The sequence below is a fragment of the Sitophilus oryzae genome, unplaced genomic scaffold, assembly GCF_002938485.1.
Source record: "Sitophilus oryzae breed Bouriz unplaced genomic scaffold, Soryzae_2.0 scaffold_177_pilon_pilon, whole genome shotgun sequence".
NCBI classification, from domain to species: Eukaryota; Metazoa; Arthropoda; class Insecta; order Coleoptera; family Curculionidae; genus Sitophilus; species Sitophilus oryzae.
Window position 1 is genome coordinate 4052250 of NW_022146479.1, and position 20057 is coordinate 4072306.

The 20057-nt window shown below is 31.8% G+C and overlaps 3 protein-coding genes across 4 annotated transcripts; 2 read left to right on the forward strand and 1 right to left on the reverse strand.

The window, feature by feature from the left end:
- Nucleotides 1-3478: 3478 nt before the first annotated feature.
- On the forward strand, nucleotides 3479-6506 carry LOC115882481 (targeting protein for Xklp2 homolog). The gene is made up of 9 exons (XM_030900554.1): nucleotides 3479-3587; nucleotides 3664-3880; nucleotides 3958-4081; nucleotides 4141-4231; nucleotides 4284-4450; nucleotides 4505-4603; nucleotides 4666-4822; nucleotides 4880-4999; nucleotides 5966-6506. The coding sequence occupies exons 2-9, from the start codon at nucleotides 3790-3792 to the stop codon at nucleotides 6359-6361; spliced, it is 1245 nt and encodes a 414-aa protein (XP_030756414.1). The 5' UTR covers nucleotides 3479-3587; nucleotides 3664-3789; the 3' UTR covers nucleotides 6362-6506.
- Nucleotides 6507-7214: 708 nt separating this feature from the next.
- Nucleotides 7215-10687, reverse strand: LOC115882414 (methyltransferase-like protein 17, mitochondrial). Its single transcript, XM_030900469.1, has 9 exons — nucleotides 10573-10687; nucleotides 10346-10508; nucleotides 10077-10290; nucleotides 9825-10010; nucleotides 9609-9768; nucleotides 9410-9553; nucleotides 8980-9051; nucleotides 8029-8309; nucleotides 7215-7601 (listed from the first exon to the last, which is right to left on the reverse strand). Exons 1-9 carry the CDS (start codon nucleotides 10621-10623, stop codon nucleotides 7508-7510), a joined length of 1365 nt encoding a protein of 454 aa, XP_030756329.1. The 5' UTR covers nucleotides 10624-10687; the 3' UTR covers nucleotides 7215-7507.
- A 628-nt stretch (nucleotides 10688-11315) lies between these two features.
- On the forward strand, nucleotides 11316-19662 carry LOC115882246 (xenotropic and polytropic retrovirus receptor 1 homolog). Of its 2 annotated transcripts, none has more exons than XM_030900181.1 (11): nucleotides 11316-11523; nucleotides 11581-11734; nucleotides 12582-12613; nucleotides 12667-12928; nucleotides 13455-13678; nucleotides 14579-14722; nucleotides 15535-15682; nucleotides 15981-16175; nucleotides 16295-16467; nucleotides 18603-18736; nucleotides 19354-19662. In XM_030900181.1, the coding sequence occupies exons 1-11, from the start codon at nucleotides 11455-11457 to the stop codon at nucleotides 19589-19591; spliced, it is 1773 nt and encodes a 590-aa protein (XP_030756041.1). In that variant the 5' UTR covers nucleotides 11316-11454; the 3' UTR covers nucleotides 19592-19662. The 2 variants fall into 2 exon arrangements, with proteins under 2 accessions (XP_030756041.1, XP_030756040.1); XM_030900180.1 differs by having other exon boundaries at nucleotides 11318-11523; nucleotides 12360-12613.
- Nucleotides 19663-20057: the final 395 nt, after the last annotated feature.

The window sequence follows — 20057 nt, forward strand, 5'->3', positions numbered from 1 at the left end:
ATTATTAAATTGGTAAATGTAGCATCAGAGATATAAATAAACTAATACAAAATATCAGATTTCTTGTGCCCATGGAATCAAAATTATACTACGTATTTACTATAGTTGGTCTGAACTTACTATGTTATAAATATCGTAATACCAAATCATACAGGGTGTTCAAAATTCCACGTCAAACTTTCGAAAATATAAAATAATTTGTCTTCGTTTTTTTAAATGGAAACCGTTAAAAATATTAAAATATTTACATATAAAAAATGTTCATTTTTTAATTTGCCATCTAACAAAAAAAAATATACAGAGTGTTCCATTTAAAAAAAAAACGAGGAAAAACTATTTTACATTTTGCAGAGTTTGGAATGGAATTTTGAACACTCTGTATTATATTTTTTTTAAAGACTGAAGAATATTTTTCCCTTTATTTATTTGCATCTCTAAAATTATTAAACCAAATTTAAGCCAAAAATGCTATAAGATATTCACACTTTTTTGAGCCACGTAAAAGTTAAATATTTTCCTGAAGTGAGTACATCCTAGTACCTAGGTATGTTAGATTTCTACTTAAACAAAAGTTTTTTCTTATAGGAGTTAACTTAGGTTGCCGATGCCCGACGCACTGTTGCAGAACCCTGTATAAAGTGAAAATCGTTCTTTACAATGTATCTAAGTTTCCAGACCGAACAAATAATAAATATAGAACGTATAACCTTCCAATCCCCTTCCTGATAACGGCGAAACCTTTTAAAACACCTCGCGAAACTTTCCATCTCGCATTTCCATCACGTCCTGCACTAAATTCCGGCGCTGGTAGTTCTCCATGGCAAAAGGCAAATAGCGCAAAAATCCGACAACTACACTCTTATCGAAACCGATAATTTCTATTCGCGAGAGCGACCTAGCTTTACACACGTCCAACCCGTTTATCACCTTTCCCGTACTACTGCAATGTCTCCCATGGCTCATATTTCAACTCTTATACGTTCTGTCTGGATATCTGGATATCGGTATCCTTACTTACGAATTGCTCGGAGGTTCTATCAGAATAGCCCTGTATTAATTTATGGCTATATAGTTGTTTTTGGTGTCCAGAAACAATACAGGTCTAAATAACTAACTATTACGTGCATATCGTTAATTCGGATCTTAGACCATATATCAAATAGACCCTCTTGCGCTGGCTACTATACTTGTAACCAACATTAACGATTATAATGTGGTAGAATTGCGTCCTTATGTCATATAAGAAGTGGCGTTCGCAGGATTCTTTGTCAAGTAGCAATATTTTGCGGTGACAAGAAGAAAAAATATATATATCATCTTTTTAGATCTATTGAGATCCTCTTCTGATCCTTATATAGGTTAGATTCTCCAGTCCTATTATTTATTAAAATAAACTTCGTTATGAACAGTAAGGTTTTTTATTTATATTATTTTTCCGGGAAATATGACATATTTATTAGAAAATAGGTTATTTATTAAATAAATTTACAAAAGACCTAGGTACTTATGCACAAACTAGCAAATAAAGATAAACATGGAAAGGTATACATAACTCTCTATCAATTATAACTAACGTTCAAACGCATACGTGCTTCATATATTTGTAAATTATGCTCTGCTCTGTAAATTCGGTTAAGTAAATGATAATTAATTATAAACAGTGCTAGTATTTATATAGAGAGATGAGCGCTCTGTAAATCTTCATTGACTCTACCATAATTATGCGTTTAACATAAACGCGAAAGTTTTGGCAAGGGATAAAGCCAGCTAACGAGAGAGCTGCAAGTTGCCAAATCCATATATTATACGGGGTGTTTCAAAAAATATGTGCAATCTCTTGTGGGGAGACTCCTCACGTAAAAATAAATTTTAAATTAATTTTTTATATCAACATATATAGGTCCGATTCTGCTTTGTTTCGTACAGGGGGTTAAAATCTTTTTTCCGATTTATTATAATTCTCTTTCTTCGTTTGAATGAAATTTTATGGGTAAAAGTTACTATAGGTGCGTCATCATATTCTAACGCTAAAAAAGTATCGACAGATTCACTAGGGACGTGCATATGGGTTTTCACTGGAATGTTTTTCTAAAAAAAAACATGTGCGCCACTAATTTGATTATCTTGTTAACACAATTGTATTGACCTTTAATGCCGATTAAAAGTTGCCTCTTGATATTTTGCCGATTTCGGTCTCTTTGAATAGATAAACACAATTATTATTATATTAATTTGCCTCAATAAAAAAGTATTTTATTTTAAATATCATTATTTTTTTCTTGAATTTGCCGTATGTAGCACTGAACAGCAATGATATAAATTTTAATAGAACTTAAAAATAAATTAGATTATAAATAAATAATTTATTAATTTAATTTTTATTTTATTAATTGTAATCAATAAAATTTCGTTTATCTCATGAAGGAGTTACACAAACAACAAAATATCAAGATACAATATACAATTTTTAATCGGCATTAAACCAGAGAGATTAAACGGTCTAAACAATTTTGCAAACAAGAAAAAAAATCAGTGGCGCACATGGCCCTGGTGAATCGTCAACACGTTTTTAACACTAAAAAATGTAGCACTTATAGTTAATATCCTTTATAGTTAAATCACCCTCAAAATATCATTCGAATCGCTAAAAGCACTTGGAAGAAAATTATAATAAATCGAAAAAAAATAAAGAATTTAATACCTTGTAGCTACGAAACAAAGCAGAATCGGCCCTATATATATTAATATGAAAAATAAATCTTATTTGTGAGGAATGTTTTTTGAAACACTCTGTATATCTCTGAGCGAGACTATACTACTGTTTTTGAGAAAGAAAATAAATTATTAAAAAAACATAAATAACGCTACAATTAAGAAAATATATGATTACATCGACCACACTTTTTGAAACTCTCGGCATTCGCAAAAATAATTTTAAAATATGCATTATAACATTCCCTAAAACATATCTATTCAAAATTTTCACAAATAAAATAATGAACTTTATTCTATCATTGACACACCTTGTACATTAGAAACTTTTAAATCACACCCCAACTGGAACGAACCACCGACCACCGTTAAAAGCAAAAAATTCTACTACAGTCATTTAGGAAAGGGGCGGACTTTAATAATTTTTAATTAAAATTCCTCGGTAGTCTTTTGCGGTCTGGAAAATGGGTCCTGGGACTGTTCATCTCGTTGAAAAGGCCTTGCCAATAAGGAATAATGGGTTTTGTATGGAAATCGACGTGAAATTAAGCAAAATCTCATTAATTCTCGCGCCTTTCGTTCTTTTCTTAAATGGTCCTCGACAAAAGAAGCTGTTCTTTTAATGTAGGCATTTTTTAGGCTCTTAATATGCTTCGGAAATCGTTTATTTTAAGGAAAGAACCTAATTTATTTTTTAAAATTACCGCGTCAATCTGTCTGGCTCACACCACAGCAGATAAAACTCGACATTAACAAAGGACTTTGACGTTGCCAAGTCGAAGAATCAAGTAGATATTAAAATTAAAATCGGTGCATTTTGAACCAAAATCAACTCTATTTCTTAAGATTATTTATTTTCAACTGCATAAGCTAAGGTCTGTATAATATTTAACTCTTCATTATCATTCAAATACCGAAAGGGATATAAATTGGATATAAATTAATTTTAAGATCAAATTGTCAACGTCGTCATAACTGTCATTCGCAGTTTGAAAATCACTCAACATCCAAATTTCAACCGTCGTCAGATTTGTTAATATTTTTCAAGACTGTGATTTAAAATTAAACTTTAAAACCATGGAAGAAGCTTTCGATGCCTATAACGCACCCCAATTCCTCGATTTCGAGTATCTTGATAACTATGAGGAGGATGTAGAGTCTTATTTTGGTATGATCGTTTCCTACCATTTTTTTTTTATTTTCAAATGTATTTTATTTATGATAACTGTGGGAAATATTGTTTAGATGCAGCTCGCCAATTCAGAGAAGGTGATGGGGACAAGATGCCCATGCCGAAACTACGAAAGTCTATGAGCGTAGGTAATCTAATCCTTTTTAGTGAACAGGATCATCTTACTACTCAAATAAGGTACAATATAATCTGTTTTAACTCACATAAAGTACTTTAATGAGTTATTTTGAATTTAGTACACAAATTAATAAGCTTACTATAGCTGAAGTTCCACCTCAATCAAGAAGTTGTGAAAAAATATGTAACAATCATGAAAAACCTAAATTGGTATTTATTTGTAACTAGTGCTTTGACTGTTTTTATTAGTTATGTATTTCAGGACATTTCTTCCAATATGAAGCGATATGGTTCAGTAGAGAACGTTAAAGAAAACAAATTTATTAGTTTTGCTGAGTCAATGCATTTGTTTCAAAATAAAACACCTGTTCGGTTTCGTAGTAGACAAAACTTGGCACAGCAAGTCCACAATCCTCAGCCACTTAAACTGTAAGTTAACAACAGAATTAAGCTTATTTATAAACAGGTCTTATGGTATTTTAGGACCATTCCGCAAAGTCCGGCACTTGCAACGAAAAAAAGATACCGACCGCCACATGTCTTATCGCAGGAAGAGCAAGAAAAATTAGAGATTGAACAAAAGTAAGTTTGAGTATATATCAAAGCTATTTTTTCTGCAATACAACTTGTTTTGAAACTTTCAGAGCTAATTTTAAAGCCCGAAAATTGAACAAAAAAGTAATTCAAGGACCTATGAAAGCTACTGCTGCAGTTCATAAGAAACCTACAGTTCCAGAGCCTTTTACTTTTGACTCTAGGGTTCAGATGGTTCAAAAGAGAAGACAGGAATTGATAAATAAGGTATATATATATTTTTTTTAATTTTTACAGAAAATCTGGAAATATTTTCTAATTCAGGTACTACAAGAAGAAAAAAAAGCCAGAGAATTCCATGCAAATCCAGTGCCTAAATGCATAAAGTCAGATCACAGATCAAGCAAGGGTTCGCTTGTTAGTGGGGGATCTGGCAAAAAAAACGTAAGAAATATAAGAAAATACAGGGTGGCACCTCTCATACGACGCAGAAGCTACAAGGAAAACAACAATTTTGTGAGCATATATAGGTTAATTTAAAGCATTTTTTAAATTTATATAGAGTTCTACAGGGTTGTCCTCAACAAAAGTTACTCATCAAAGTTATGTTTTTTATAAGAAAAAACCCTATATAGTAATTAATTTTCGAATTGTAGGAAAAAAATTAAGATGAGTTTCATTAGAGAAATATATTACCACAGATATTACTTACTAAATTGAACATTTTCTAAAAATGAGGAATAAACTTTAAATTTCAATAAAGCTGCCTAAATTAGAACTTGCTCTTAAAGCCTAATATATAATTAAAATAACCATTGTATTTTAAATCAGAGTAAAACTTGACCCAAAGTAAATCAGAGTAAAATCATGTCTCCTCAAAATAATATTAAGGTTGCCTACCGCTCAGACAAGATTTTCATAGAAATTTTAATTTTTACGATTTAATATCAGTAGATCGTTATTATTTGAAAAGATCTAGGTAAAACTTACCTATGTTTTATTCCTAGAATCAGACAATCAATTAATATATAGGGTGTACCATTACAAATTACATAGAATCCAACTTTAATGTGTAACTCTTTTCGGGAACACCCTGTAGTATTTGATTATATCTAGTTAAAACTTACCTTTATTTTATTCCAAGAATTAGATAATCAATTAATATATAGGGTGTTCCATTACAAAAAAAAACAACTTTAATGTGTAACTCTTTTAGGGGACACTCTGTAGAACCCTATATATTTTAAATAATGCTCTAAGTTAAGCTACGTATTCACAAAATTTCATTTCAGTACAAAATGTCATTCTCCTAGGAGCCTCCATGTCCAATTTTCGTATGAGAGGCGCCACCTCTCATTTGGGGACCCTGTACGTGGTTAAGAACTGAACTAAAAAAAATATATTTTACAGGGAAGTACAGAGAGTCTTTCAACTCGTTTCAAAGCCCGAACTCCGACGGTACTGTACAAAGAACCGTTCATACCGGCTAAAACATCAAAGGTAACTGAAGTCGTACCGTTCCAGTTTATTTCGGACATGAGAGCTCCACAAAGAGAGGAATTCGAAATCAGGAAAGCAGAAAGAGAGGATAGATTAGCCTATTTTAAACAGCTCGACCAAGAACAAAGATTAAAACTGGAGCAGGAAGAAAGAGCTAGGGCTCGTAAAGAGGCGGAGTTCAAGGCCCAGCCAGTACGGAAGTACAAAAAGGTGATTATTGAGCCATCGAATAAAGTAACTGAGCCTATATCGCCGAAGTTTCATTCGAAAAAAAAGCTCGATAAGGAAAATATTGTTAGTAATTAGAGGAAAAAAGAATTTGGTATCAAAACTTTGTTAAAAAAACCGTTTTTTGTATATACTTATTAGGTATTTTAATTAATTTTATATATTATATTGATTCTATTTTGTAATTTTTGTCCCATAAGTACCGTATGATGGAAAAAAAACGGCGCCCAGTTCGCTGGGAAACGACAATCAATGATAATTCCCATATAAAAGACAGCGATTCTCATTTCATAGCCATCGCTGACGCCGTTTTTTTTTCGATCATACGGTATAGTTGACCATAGTTATACAGGGCGAGTCTTAAATAAGTGCAAATATTTTTTTGGGATGGTATATTTCGACCCCAGAAACACAATTATGATTTTTTTTTCGCGCAAAAGTAAATTTTTAAAATTTGAAATATTCTGGATTTTTTTGTTTTTAGTTAAAAAACATAATTTCTTGATAATATGGTAACATAGGTAGTAGATTAAATTTACAAGAAAAATCCCAGAAGAGATCCAGTGGTTTTGAAAATTTAAGCAAAAACATTTTTTTTCGAAATTTTCAAAGTAAAATAACTCGGTTATTTTGGACTTATTTGAAAAACGGTAAAGAGAAAATGTTTCTTTTATCGAGTATCGATATCTACCAGCCCTAAAAATATTTGTACTTATTTAATTTACCCTGTATAAAACAAGATTTTAATACCTATTCGAAACTGTTTTAGACGACTAATTATAATATATGGGGTGGTCCGAAATGGGTAATCGGGAAACCTCCAAAACGAAGCCCCCCATTTTAGGACATAAATGTATACAATCTTTTTCCTCTGCAAAATATGTTGCCGAAGTTTCCCGATTACAGTCTTGACCACCCAGTATATATTGCATTTTTGTAATCTTTGTGCCATCTAGTATATTTGACCATATTTACGAGTCATTTTTTTATATTCGAAATCGTTTTATAAAGGAAACTAATAATTATAATACATACATGTATTAAATTATTCTTGACCTAATAGGTAAATAATTTGATAGATTTATCACAATTTTAAATTTACAATTATTATATTATAATAAAAAAACTCACTAATATTTAATAATTGTTTTATTTCATATGTACACATTTACAAAAAAAGAATAAAAAAATATTTTCAGTCTTGAAATATATCTTATTTTAGTTTTATTCGTTTTCATCTGGCTTATTATTTTGATACTCTAGGGTTAAAGGTAATGAATCGCCCCATTTTGAGGACCTGGCACAATGATAAGTCATTCTGTAAAAAGAAAAAAAAGTTGGCAATACAACTAATAGAGTTGTGTGTTTCAAATTCGGCTCTCATCACCGATAACTTGATCGAAAAAAACGGCGTCAAAGACAGCTGGGAAATGACAATCGATGATAATTTTGGCGCAGTCAATCTCTAAACATCATTTACTATGAATTGACATTAAAACGTCATTTACTAAAAATTTCAGACACAAATGTATTTCCAAAAAATACTACGCTCAATATAAAAATAAATTAGAACATTCTTAAGGCCAACTGGCAGTAAGCGCCATTAAAGAATAAAGAATACGGGTGAAGTAAACGACGTCTAGGGCTTGGCCTTGCCAAAATTATCGTTGTCATTCCCCAGCTCTCTTTGACGCCGTTTTTTTTATCGTATGGTATAAATCAAAATATGAATATTTTTCACTTACTTTCCATGTCTTTTGGCTGTAAAAATCAGTTCATCTAATTTCCCATTTGCTGTACACACCCTGCAAATACTATGCTTGTTCCTAACTAATGTAGGTCTTACTATTCTAGGCCATTTATTATCATTTTCCAATCTAGGTCCTCTTTTAAGAACGACATACGAATATTTTTCTTTAAAAACTTCCAGTTTTTTACCAATAGGGAGTGAATAATATGACGCTTCAAAATTACAGGGTGTCCCATCATTTGCTAGTAATCTGGGGCATTCCATGTCATGTGGGCACTATAAACGTTCCTATTGTCCTACGATCGAAAAAAACTGGGGAATGGCAATCGATAATTTTGGCGAGGTCAAACCCTAGACGTCGTTACCACAGATTAGGTATCCTAGTGTTGTTACTTGGCCTGTACTCTTACAGCCAGTTGGCCTTAGCCTTCACAAGATTGCAATTTATTTTTATATTGAGTAAAAATTATTTTTAAATGGTATAGGTAGTTTCAAACTGAAGAATTTTTTTTTTGGATACATATTTGTGTCGGGAAATGTTATATCCTTTTTTTTTATCTTTCTATAGTTAGTGTTAATTTTTGATAAGTTTTATAACAAATTTTTATTAAATAACACGTAGAGACACGTAAAAAACACTACAACCTAACCTAACCTCGCCAAAATTATCATAGATTGTCATACCCAAGTCGTCTTTGACGCCGTTTTTTTCAATCATAAGGTACTTTACAGTGTGACCCAAAGTTCCATAAAAAGTTTCATATGAGGCACCCTGTATACAGAGTGGTTCCCTAATGACAGACATATATATGTAGTTTTTTTCTAAGAATAGATTCAAGAATCACCCCCTTAAATATTAGCATGTCATTGGAATGGTCCCCTTAAATATTAGCATGTCATTGGAACCACCCTGTATAGATTAAAGGCTATAGTATGGTATACATACCGGGCTAAAAACGTGACAGCTTTGTACATTGCTGTTGACTTGTAGGAGAAAGTCTCTGACTTCATTGACAACCTGAAACACATTTCAATTCTTCAATTATTTTATATTAAAACTAGCTGACCCGGGAAATGTTTTGCCATCGCTATTAAAAAAAAGGGGTTCATGGTAGAAGGGTTAAAATTTAAGGTTGTATGTATTTTTTAGTGCCACATCATAAAAAAAATAATTTTGCCCAAGAAATAATAAAAATTGGGGTGGGACCACCCTTATCACTTAGGGATATAAAAAAATAGATAACATCCTATTCTCAGACCTACAGAATATACATATAAAATTTCATCAAAATCGGCCCAGCCGTTTTGGAGGAGTATGGTAAATAAAACTGTGACACGAGAATTTTATATATTAGATAAAATAGTTTTTAACTTACCCGAAAACTGGCATTCGAACCCTGCTCCACAATAATCAAGTATTTTTGTGTTCTGTTCCACAAATTCAATACAGTTTGCATCCTGGATTCCAAGGAAGGAAGTTCTAGCAAAGAATACGCCGAAAGAACAATATCATAACTATTCTATAAATAAAATATGCAGAAACCTTAATTTGATATACAAATAAAATTAACTTACACCCCTTCCTGGCAAAAACTGCCTGTAAAAAGTGCCTTTTAGTGATGAGTTGCCAGTACTTCTACCTCCTTGAAGTAATATTTGTGCCAAATCGTTCATATCAGATGAGACATCGACATTGAAATATTCAAATATGTTTTTCCAATAATTATTTACTGCCCTGTATATAAAAAGGTGTTAAAAAAAGACTAAAATATATATTTTTTCATTATTTACCAAGTTCCAGTACCAACACCTGACCCAAAATCGAAAAAACTTCTAGGTACAAATTCAGGATCCCTCTGATTTATTTCCCCAAAAATTTTTAACAGAACAGCATATTCTGCGGCTGATCTTGTCAGCAAATACACAAGAGAAGTGTATACGTCGTATTTAATAGGCTTCCAATTATAAACTGTCTTTCTACAAAATATAAATAGATTTAAACTATAACTCCTGAACCAATAAAAATAAAAACATAAATAATACTTTATAAGAGAGTTTGTTTTGTCTTCGACCATTTGTTTTAATTTCCTTTCATCTTCTTCGCATTCTACTTTGAAGTCCTTGTGTTTGTTTAATACCTTTTCTTTAATACCTTTAACTCTTTCTTTATAGTCTCCCACTTCGATTGGGGGGAATCTTCGACTTAAGTGTGCTGATAATTTGTTAGTCGCCTCAACAAGGGTCTTTAATGGAAAATCTAAATTGCCTAGCATTAGAAAGCACCTACTAAATAAATATATCCTTTATATTACCTTCTATAACATTTTCAATTGATTTGATATAATATTCTGGTAGAGAGGCTGTTTTAACTTTATTTACGCCAGGATGTCTTCTGGGTTTATAAGTTTCCTGTTCGATATCCTTTAGAACGTCTTTATCCGTAATAATCAAGGGTTTTGGGGCCACCTTCGAGTACTATAAACAATAAAAACAAATATTCTATAAGTTAATAACAAAAATCGTACAAAGCTCTGCTTACTTTACGCAAAAATACTCGAAGTGGCGATTTTATTAAGTTATTTGTTAACATAATTAAAAGACTATTTTTAAGAAATTTTAAAAATTTTAGGGTTACATCGGAAGTTACATTACAATTCCTCCTCTTCGAAATTTTCAGGCGTAAATTGCCTTATACTGGATAATTGTCCTAAGACAAAAGACCAACAGAAATATGAAAAGAAGAAGAATTTTAAAATGCTAGCTGTGGCACCTTCTTCTTTTATATTTTTTAAGGCATAACTCTTGGGCATAACTGTCTTAAAAAAAAGAAAACCAAAAATGACCGGATAATCCTGACAGCTGTGGCCATTAAACCAATAAACTATACAATATTAAAAGAAGAAAATGTATTGAAAAAAGTCCTAATCAAATTTAAGGATTTTGTTCAAAATCATTTTTGATTTTGGAAAAATCAAAAATCTAGAAAAATTTAAGGAAAAAATAGGGAAAAATAGGTAATCCATATCCATAGTTAATCCCTTAGATTAAGAATGATTGGTTAATCCTATGAGTTACTTCTATGGCTGATGACATGTTGACGAGTTGACGATGTGAAAAAAATGAAGGAGGTCCAGAGGGAGGTCCTTATTGGTCCTTATATTAGGAAATAATTTAAAATATTGACGGGCAATAAATAAATATTTAATCGCTTAACGGAAATTTTTAAATAATCCGTGTCTATAAATCATTATTATCGCATGTGACAGTTGCGATTGATTTAATTGACATCGTTAAATTTTGCTATTCTATATTTCTGAAACTAGACGTCTTTCAGTGAGACGTCAGACGTCGCGACGTCCATGTAAACCAAAATAATGTTTTTCTTGTAATTTTGAGTAAAAATACCTCGAAATTGGTAGAAATGAAGTTTGCGGAGCACCTTTTAGCTCATATAACGCCGGAATGGAGGAAACAATATATAAATTATGAGGTAAAAATAAAAGGTACAAGTAAAATTTTAATTACAAATAAAGAGCGTTAATTTTAGGAAATGAAGTCAATGCTCTACGCTGCGGTGGAACAGGCGCCTTCGGCTGAAGTAGTGGAACCCCACATATTAACCAGATATTTTGCTAAGTTCGACGAACAATTTTTCAGTTACTGTGATAAAGAATTGACTAAAATTAATACTTTTTATTCAGGTATTTATTTTGAGAATATTCGGGTACTTAGCAAAGCAGAATACTAGTTTTTTATGCTTATATTTATACAGTTCTGTTCTGTATATAATTTTATTTAGCTTTGATAAAAATAGTCTTTATATCCCAGCGCATTCGCCATAATTAAATTAATTTTAAATGTTTTTAAATATTTTTGGTCTATAGTTTAAAACATTATTGTTTTAAGTATTTTTTGATTAAAACATGTTTAAAATTCTGTTTTAAACACTACTTAATTTGAAATGCCATCTACACTATACAGGGTATTTCCTATAAATAGTCTAAAAATATCAGTGTATGATTCCTCACATGTTTTTAAGAATAAAAGTTCATATTGTACAAATATAGGGTCTAACTTACTTACTTTCTAATCTACAGGGTGTTAAAAATGTGAAAAGGCGTGTATCAAATTTCATAAAACTATCTGGGTTGGCTCGATCCGAGGGTATTAAAAACATTTTTCTTAAAACTTTGACACCCTGTATCTCGAAAACGAAGTATTTTAGAACACAACATGTTGATATGAACTTTTTACCTTATTTAAACAGAAATTACTCGGTAAAATCTCAGACACTTATTCAGAAGCCCCCTGTATATATTATTATAGAAAAATTAGCAGAAGCAACTAGGAAATTTGCAAACCTCAAAAGCGATCTTAGTGAGGCTCAAGAAATAGAATTTGCTGGAAAGAGTAAAACTTCGATCAAGAACAATTTGTTAAGAAAAAGGAATGTCCCGGCTAGGAAAATACAGGATCTTAAACTAGCTTTCAGCGAATTTTACCTCAGCCTAATTCTACTACAAAATTATCAAAATTTGAATTTTACAGGGTTCAGGAAAATACTGAAAAAACACGACAAAGTAAAAAAAGATTTTTTCTTTCATGCTATTTGTTCATTTTTTTTTGTTTTTAGTTATTATCAGTTGATATAGGGACAAGATGGAGGATAGAAAACGTAGAAAATTCGCATTTTTACACAAACAAAGATATAGACAGATTAATCAGGGAGACTGAAGCTACTTTTACTCAGGATTTGGAGAGTGGAGATAGACAAAGAGCTATGAAGAGACTAAGGGTTCCACCTTTAGGGGAACAACAAAGTCCGTGGACCACGTTTAAAGTTGGACTATTTTCTGGAGCATTTATGGTATTAATTGTAGCCGTTGTTTTGTCTGGTGAGTCCAATAAACATAGAGCGTCTCATAAAAAGTGAGAGTAAATCAGTAGAATGTATGGGAGGGGGAAAGTTGTGGAGGTGGAAAAACTGTATGAACACTAATTTTTTACAGTTTTGTACTTACGTTTGTTATTAACATTGCCTTGATATTTATTTTGTCTGATGCTCTTAAAATACTATACAATTTTATAAAACATAAAAAATGTATTTTTAAGACACTAAGCCTCATTCAGAACTTCCAAATTAACTTTTCATTCCTAACTACAATTTCTTTTGACGGACGATAAATCAAAAGTCAAAATGATATTACTTGCTAGTTTTGAAGAATAGTCAGTGACAAAATTTAAAAGTTTGTTAACTTTTTCTACTAATTGAAAAATGATAAATGCAAAATTTGAAGACAACAGGTGTATCAGATCCAATTAAGTTATGAGATCACAGAAGAAGTAATAAAATAACACTTCTTCTGTGACTGTACTTTAGAACTATAAATATGGTATAAAATTCAATATTTTTGTTTTTAGGTGTGTTTAGAACACACAAAGATGACTGGCGAATAGTAACAAGACTATACAGGGGCCCCCTACTTATCATAGAATTTCTATTTCTTTGGGGCATAAATATATATGGTTGGCGCTCATCTGGTGTTAACCATGTCCTTATTTTTGAAATGGACCCCAGGAACCACCTGTCAGAACAACATATCATCGAAATGGCCGCGATATTTGGCGTGATGTGGTCTATTTCGGTAAGAAAAAATTGTTTGACTGTGTTTGAATATCCATTCATCAATTGATTTTGTTAGGACTAGATTGTAGATTGTATGGGAGGGGGGAAGTTAATCACCGCGATCTTATAGATCTATTGTGTTCCCCCTTTTTTGGGGTTGGAATGGTTGTCGTCTCGGCGCACTCAGTGATAAGGTGTTCTGGTGTTTCCCCATTTCCCCGCAGAATTTATATTCACTGGTGTTTCTTAGCTTGAATCTACTGAGGCGTTTATTGAGATTGAGATATTATTGATTTTTCTGGGTAGTAAATCCTGAAAATTTTTTTCGAGTATCTTAGGCCGCTGAAAGATTTCCATTGCAGATTACGAATGGAGTCTTCCTTGTTCTTGAGTTCCGCTTTAAGCTGGTTTCCACTTGAGAAGCAGAACGGTTCTGTTCCAGTTAGTGGAGTGTTCGCTTCTTTTCTAGCTCGATCGTTTGCTTTTTCGTTTACTTTCTAACTGGTTGGCTGGCACCCAGAGTCCCAGAGTAGGAAGATTTTATTTTCTTTGCCTAATTTCTTCAGCTTCTCTAGAGATTCTTTAACAAATTTACTATAAGTTACTGCGTTGGTCGCTTTTAATGCTGCTTAACTATCGGATAAGATGTCTATTTCTTGTTTCCGATAGTTCCTATCTAAGATTAGTTGTACCACAAAATATCAAATATTCCTATTCCTGTTCCAGCTTTGGTTTTAGAAGCATCGGTATATATACTATACCACGTTATGGTATAGTCTTTTACCTGCTGATCAAACATCTCTCTCTTCCAAATTAATATGAAAATAGTATTGATCTTCTTTTTTCGTGGTTTTTCTTATTCACTACGTCTTATTAATGTTCTTAATGTATTTTTTTTAATTAAAGGTGTTTTTTTCAGGTGTTGTCCTTTCTGTACAGTGATCAGATTGGTGTACCGGCCTACGTTCACCCTCTGGCCCTCATTGTGATGATGGTGATGTTCGTTTTCAATCCCACCAAGACCTTCAGGCACGAGGCTAGATTCTGGGCGCTGAAAGTGCTGGTGTGTAGAGCTGCATGCTTAGTATTTGCTATATCTATGGCTATTAGGTATTTTCATTTTAGATTTATTTTTTAATTCTTTTCGTGAATAATAATCCATTTATAATTGCTTATTACTTTATTTTTGGCACACACAATTTTTGGTTTTACAATATAGTTTCATAATATTAAAACAGAAGAAAGGTGATTCGTGTACTAGAGAGTTGCGAAGAGGGACCAAAATATTCTGCTATTAAATGACGTCATTAAAATCATGTCCAGTTCCAAAAATGTTTTATAATTTGATATATTAAAGTAGTAGATCAGTATATGTCCTTAACAAATTTTTAATCATTTAAAAAAACAGATACTTATATCTTATAACAATATTGCACCTTTTCTGTTTTAACATCAAAGGTTTTGTGTATTTTTTAACATAACTGTTACTCATATTTTTTATATTGTCAATAACATGCCATTAGCCAGAGAGAATAGTTTTTTCGGTAGAATATCTGCCATTTTTTATCTTACGTGTTTTAACGCTTTAATAGTATATGCCTATAAGATAATAAAGTAATATTTTTTTATTAATTTTAAAGGCAAAAAAGGGCGTAACTTTTAATGACTGTTGTGAACTCAAATAAAAAAGTATTCAAAACATATTCTGTTATTTAGTTCTTATGAAAAAAATATTGCAAATGTTGCACTGTTCTTAGCACGTATTACCTATAATTAAGATATTGCCTATATCGTCATTTTCTGGTATTTAATTCATCCCAAAGGGTATTTTTTTATTTTTTATTCTTAGGGTGGTATGTCTTCTTATATTTTCAGGGAAAAGTGATAGCTGCCCCATTTTTCTTTGTGACTTTTGCTGATTTCTGGCTTGCTGATCAGCTGAACAGTTTAGTCACCTTATTCACTGACCTACAGTATTTTGTATGCTTTTACGTTACCAATGGCAGTTGGTCAGAAGGAAAAAGTAAGTCTTTTCATTAAAAAAAACAAATATTAATGTCTACATTATCTTTTTGAAACAGACTTCCACAGTTATACATGTCCAAAATTTCTGAAGATTAGATATTTGCTTGGTTTGTGCAACTTGTTGTGCTACATGTCTTATCTGTGTGGGCCGTTTTAATAATTGATAAATCAGACCTTTTAATATTTACTCTCATTTACCTGTTACTGTGTCAAAAAAATGTACAAATTCAATAAGAACGAAACTGTATAATATACTGGGTGGATACAAAAACAACTTTTGTTTCTTTTAATTTTAGATGCAAACTATTGCGTCGAAAACCATATGTACATTCGAGCCTTCATGGCATGTCTACCTCCCTGGTTTAGATTTGCCCAATGCTTGAGAAGGTACAGAGATACCAAAGAAGCATTTCCTCACATTGCCAATGCTGTCAAATACGCCACATCGTTTTTTGTTGTCATTTTTTCCACTCTCAACAAAATATATGAATGTAAGTCATCCATATCAGTTATTCTTTATCATAATAAATGAAAAAATATTTTACACGTTTGATTTACTTACAAAACACCCTGTACATTTAGAGAATATCAGAATAAACTTTTTCCATAGATAAATATCCTCAAGAAGACAAATTATCACCGTTTCTGTATCTGTGGATAGGAGCATCCATTATCAGTACTTGTTACGCATACACATGGGATATCAAGCTGGATTGGGGTTTGTTTGACCCCAAAGCGGGCGATAATAAGTTCCTGAGGGAAGAAATAGTTTATACATCGACGGTAAGTGACTCGTCGATCTGTCAATTGATCTTTAGGGAATAACCAAGAGAGTTAAGACTCTCTGACGTTAAATTATTCTTGCTCTTTTGACTCTTTTCTTAAATATTTTAATTTTTAATTACAGGAATTTTTAAAGATGTCAATTTGTAGCAAGAAACATTATTTTTATATTGTACAGGGTAGTCGAAATTAGTCTGTTTTAACAGAGAAAACCTATTTCCTGACTAGATAGATGTCATGGGCTCGATTTCTGAACTATGCTTAATGGCGTAAACCGCCTGTTGATATTTTCACTGCCAACTGAGATACGGGGTCTTTTTGAATTTTTTACCATTTTGAAAATTGTGCATAACTTTTTTATTTCGCGGAATAATAAAATTCTGTAAAAACATTCTTAAGGCATTTTTCTAAGCACAATCCAGTGGCGTAGTCAGTTTTTTTCTATACTTGCTTTTTTTGTCAGAAATAATAAAAAATTTAATTTTTTAAATGGAAATCGTAGTTGGCTATGAACTTAAAAAAATGCTGGCGTTTAACCCTTTCCAACGATATAAATTTATTGGTATCTATTTCTAAGAATGAGAGAAATATTAGGGTTTTTATCTTTATATCGAAGCGGGCTATGATTTTGAGTTGATCTATTTGCCTAATTATTTTTTATCACAATTTAATATTCTATATTATTATTTATCTGCATAATTAAAGACTTTTGAAAAGGTAAATTAACATTCTATTATTATTAGTAATAGTAATTATTAGTATTAGTAATTATAACTTAAATCGATACAATAAACAAAGAACAAAACTAAAAAAACGTGTTTTTTGACGAATATAGTTTTTTAAAAAAATCAAAGATGTTGAAATTGAGCACCTCATTGTTATACATACACAATACACAATAAACATCTTTTGCGCACAGAGTTACAACGATTTATTAGGCGAACTGGTTTAATAAGTCCAAAAGCTTGCCTAGTAGCCTTTTGCAATTCCTCTCTCGTCCCAATGGTTCTTCCCTTATATATAAGGTCTTTTAATTTCCCCCATAAAAAAGTCGAAAGGAGTTAAATCACAGGACCTAGCAGGTCAAGACATGGGCCCCTTGTTTCAACCCAATTCTTTCTAAATTTTCCATTTAATAGTACAGTTGTAACGCTGGCGTTTTAATTGTAATTGGTAATTTACTAACATAGAATGTTTTCAAAAGTTTTTAATTATGCAGACAAATAATAATATAGAATATTAAATTTTGATAAAAAATAATTAGGCAACTAGGTCAACACAAAATCAAGGCCCGCTTCTATACAAAGATAAAAAAAACTTTTCGCCCACGCGTTTCCCCGTACAGAAAACAGAAGAAAAGCGGGCAGTCAATGAAAAGGCCTCGCGTTGTTCACCGGGAAATCTCTATTTCCCCCGTCACTGACGTCACAGGCTCGAGTCGGCCAATGGCATGTCGAGTTTCCCTCGGATATTGATCAGCAATGGCGTCTGTGGGAAAACATATGGAGCGGTCAAAAGGGTAGATAGAAGGATTGATTGCAGCATGAGACTGACCCTTAAATTATTTGAATATTTCTTTCATTCTTAGAAATAAATACACATAACTTTATATCGTTGAAGAGGGTTAAACGCCAGCATTTTTTTAAGTTCGTAACCAACTATGATTTCCATTTAAAAAATTTAACTTTTATTATTTCTGATAAAAAGAGCATGTATAGAAAAAAACTGACTACGCCACTGGATTGTGTTTAAAAAAGTGCCTCAAGAACGTTTTTACAGAATTTTATTATTCCGCGAAATACAAAAGTTATGGGCAATTTTCCAAATGGTAAAAAATTCAAAAAGACCCCGTATCTCAGTTGGCAGTGAAAATATCAACAGGCGGTTTACGCCATTAAACGTATCTCAGAAATCGAGCCCATGACATCTATGTCGGTTTTGCTCTATCTAGTCAGGAAATAGGTTTTCTCTGTTAAAACAGACCAATTTCGACCACCCTGTACATTATAGACGACAATTGCTGTCTCTGTCCCCAAGTGTTTATATTTTTATCAAAACCATATAGTAAAAAATAATATCTATATCTCTGTGACGGGTTTATCTAATTTAAATAATTAGTACAATTATTTTTCTAGTGGTTCTATTATTTTGCCATCGTGGAAGACTTGATTCTTCGATTTGGATGGGCATTCTTGATCGGAATGACAGAAATGGGATTTGCCATGGAGAATTCCATGGTCTGTGTTTTAGCTCCACTAGAGGTATTCCGGTAAGTCCCATAAATTACCTATTAGTATGATTGAAAAAAAAAAACAATCAATCTCTAGACATCATTTACGAAAAATGGATATATAAAGCTTGTCAAAAATTAACACTAATATAGAAAGATTAAAAAAGAACAGAACATTTTTCCAAAAAAGTGTTAGTTTGTCGAATTTTAAACTATGCCATTTAAAAATCATTTTTACACAGTATAAAAATAAATTACAACCTTCTTAAGGCCAATTGCTAGTAAGCGCCATTAAGAAATAAAGAAGAGTATGGAACAAGTAAACGACGCCTAGGGCTTGATCTCGCCGTAATTATCATCGATTGTCATTCTCAGCCGTCTTTGACGCCGTTTTTTTTTTCAATCTATGGTACGTATAACTAGATACTCTTAACATCATTGAAAAAAATGACTAAAGATAGAGTATATCAACATCAACTGAATTATCATGATGATGGCACCTCAATATGGCGGACTTAAATTCCGATTTACCAGTGGCGTTCTAATTTTATTAAGAAATTGTTAAAATATAAAAAACGATTCAATATTTACCCTTAGTGCATAAATAACTATTTTATTTTTTAAAAATAATAATAATATTTTTTTATTTCTATTAGGCGTTTTGTATGGAACTTCTTTAGACTGGAAAACGAGCATCTTAACAACTGCGGGAAATTCAGAGCTGTCAGAGATATTTCTGTGGCTCCATTGGACACGTCTGATCAGACGCTGATAGTTCGCATGATGGACGAAGAAGATGGCGTTGTTAATCGAAGAAAAAAGAAGAACAAGAGGAGGGGGGAACACAGGGTGTTGCTGGAAGCGGGGGAGTCGACTGACGATTTAGAGAATTAAAGATATTTCTTTTTTTATACAAATGGTTTATTTTAAAAGACATATGGTATTATATTTATGTTAATAAAAAAATAATTATTAGAAGAAAAAGTGTGTTTTTTTGACGAAAAATTTATTTTAACGTTTTCTAAGTTTTTATTTTTAATTTTCAAATTAGAAATCATAAAAATAGAATTTAAAATAAATATGTATGGATGCTTTGGGACTCGAATTTTATTGATCCAGACCTTTTTATTTATATCCACGTTGATTTTCTTCGTAATTAACTATTTTATTTATAGAAAAATAGAGATAATTAAAGTAGAAGCAGAGAATAGCGTAGCATCAGATCTCTCGACGTAATTTCCTAGCTAAAAGCTTTTTCCATACCATTAAACCATTCAAATTGGTTCGGAAGATTAATTTTCACTCAGCCAAATCTAAAAATAATACTAAACAGACACTGACTGGTTAACGTAATCTTTTA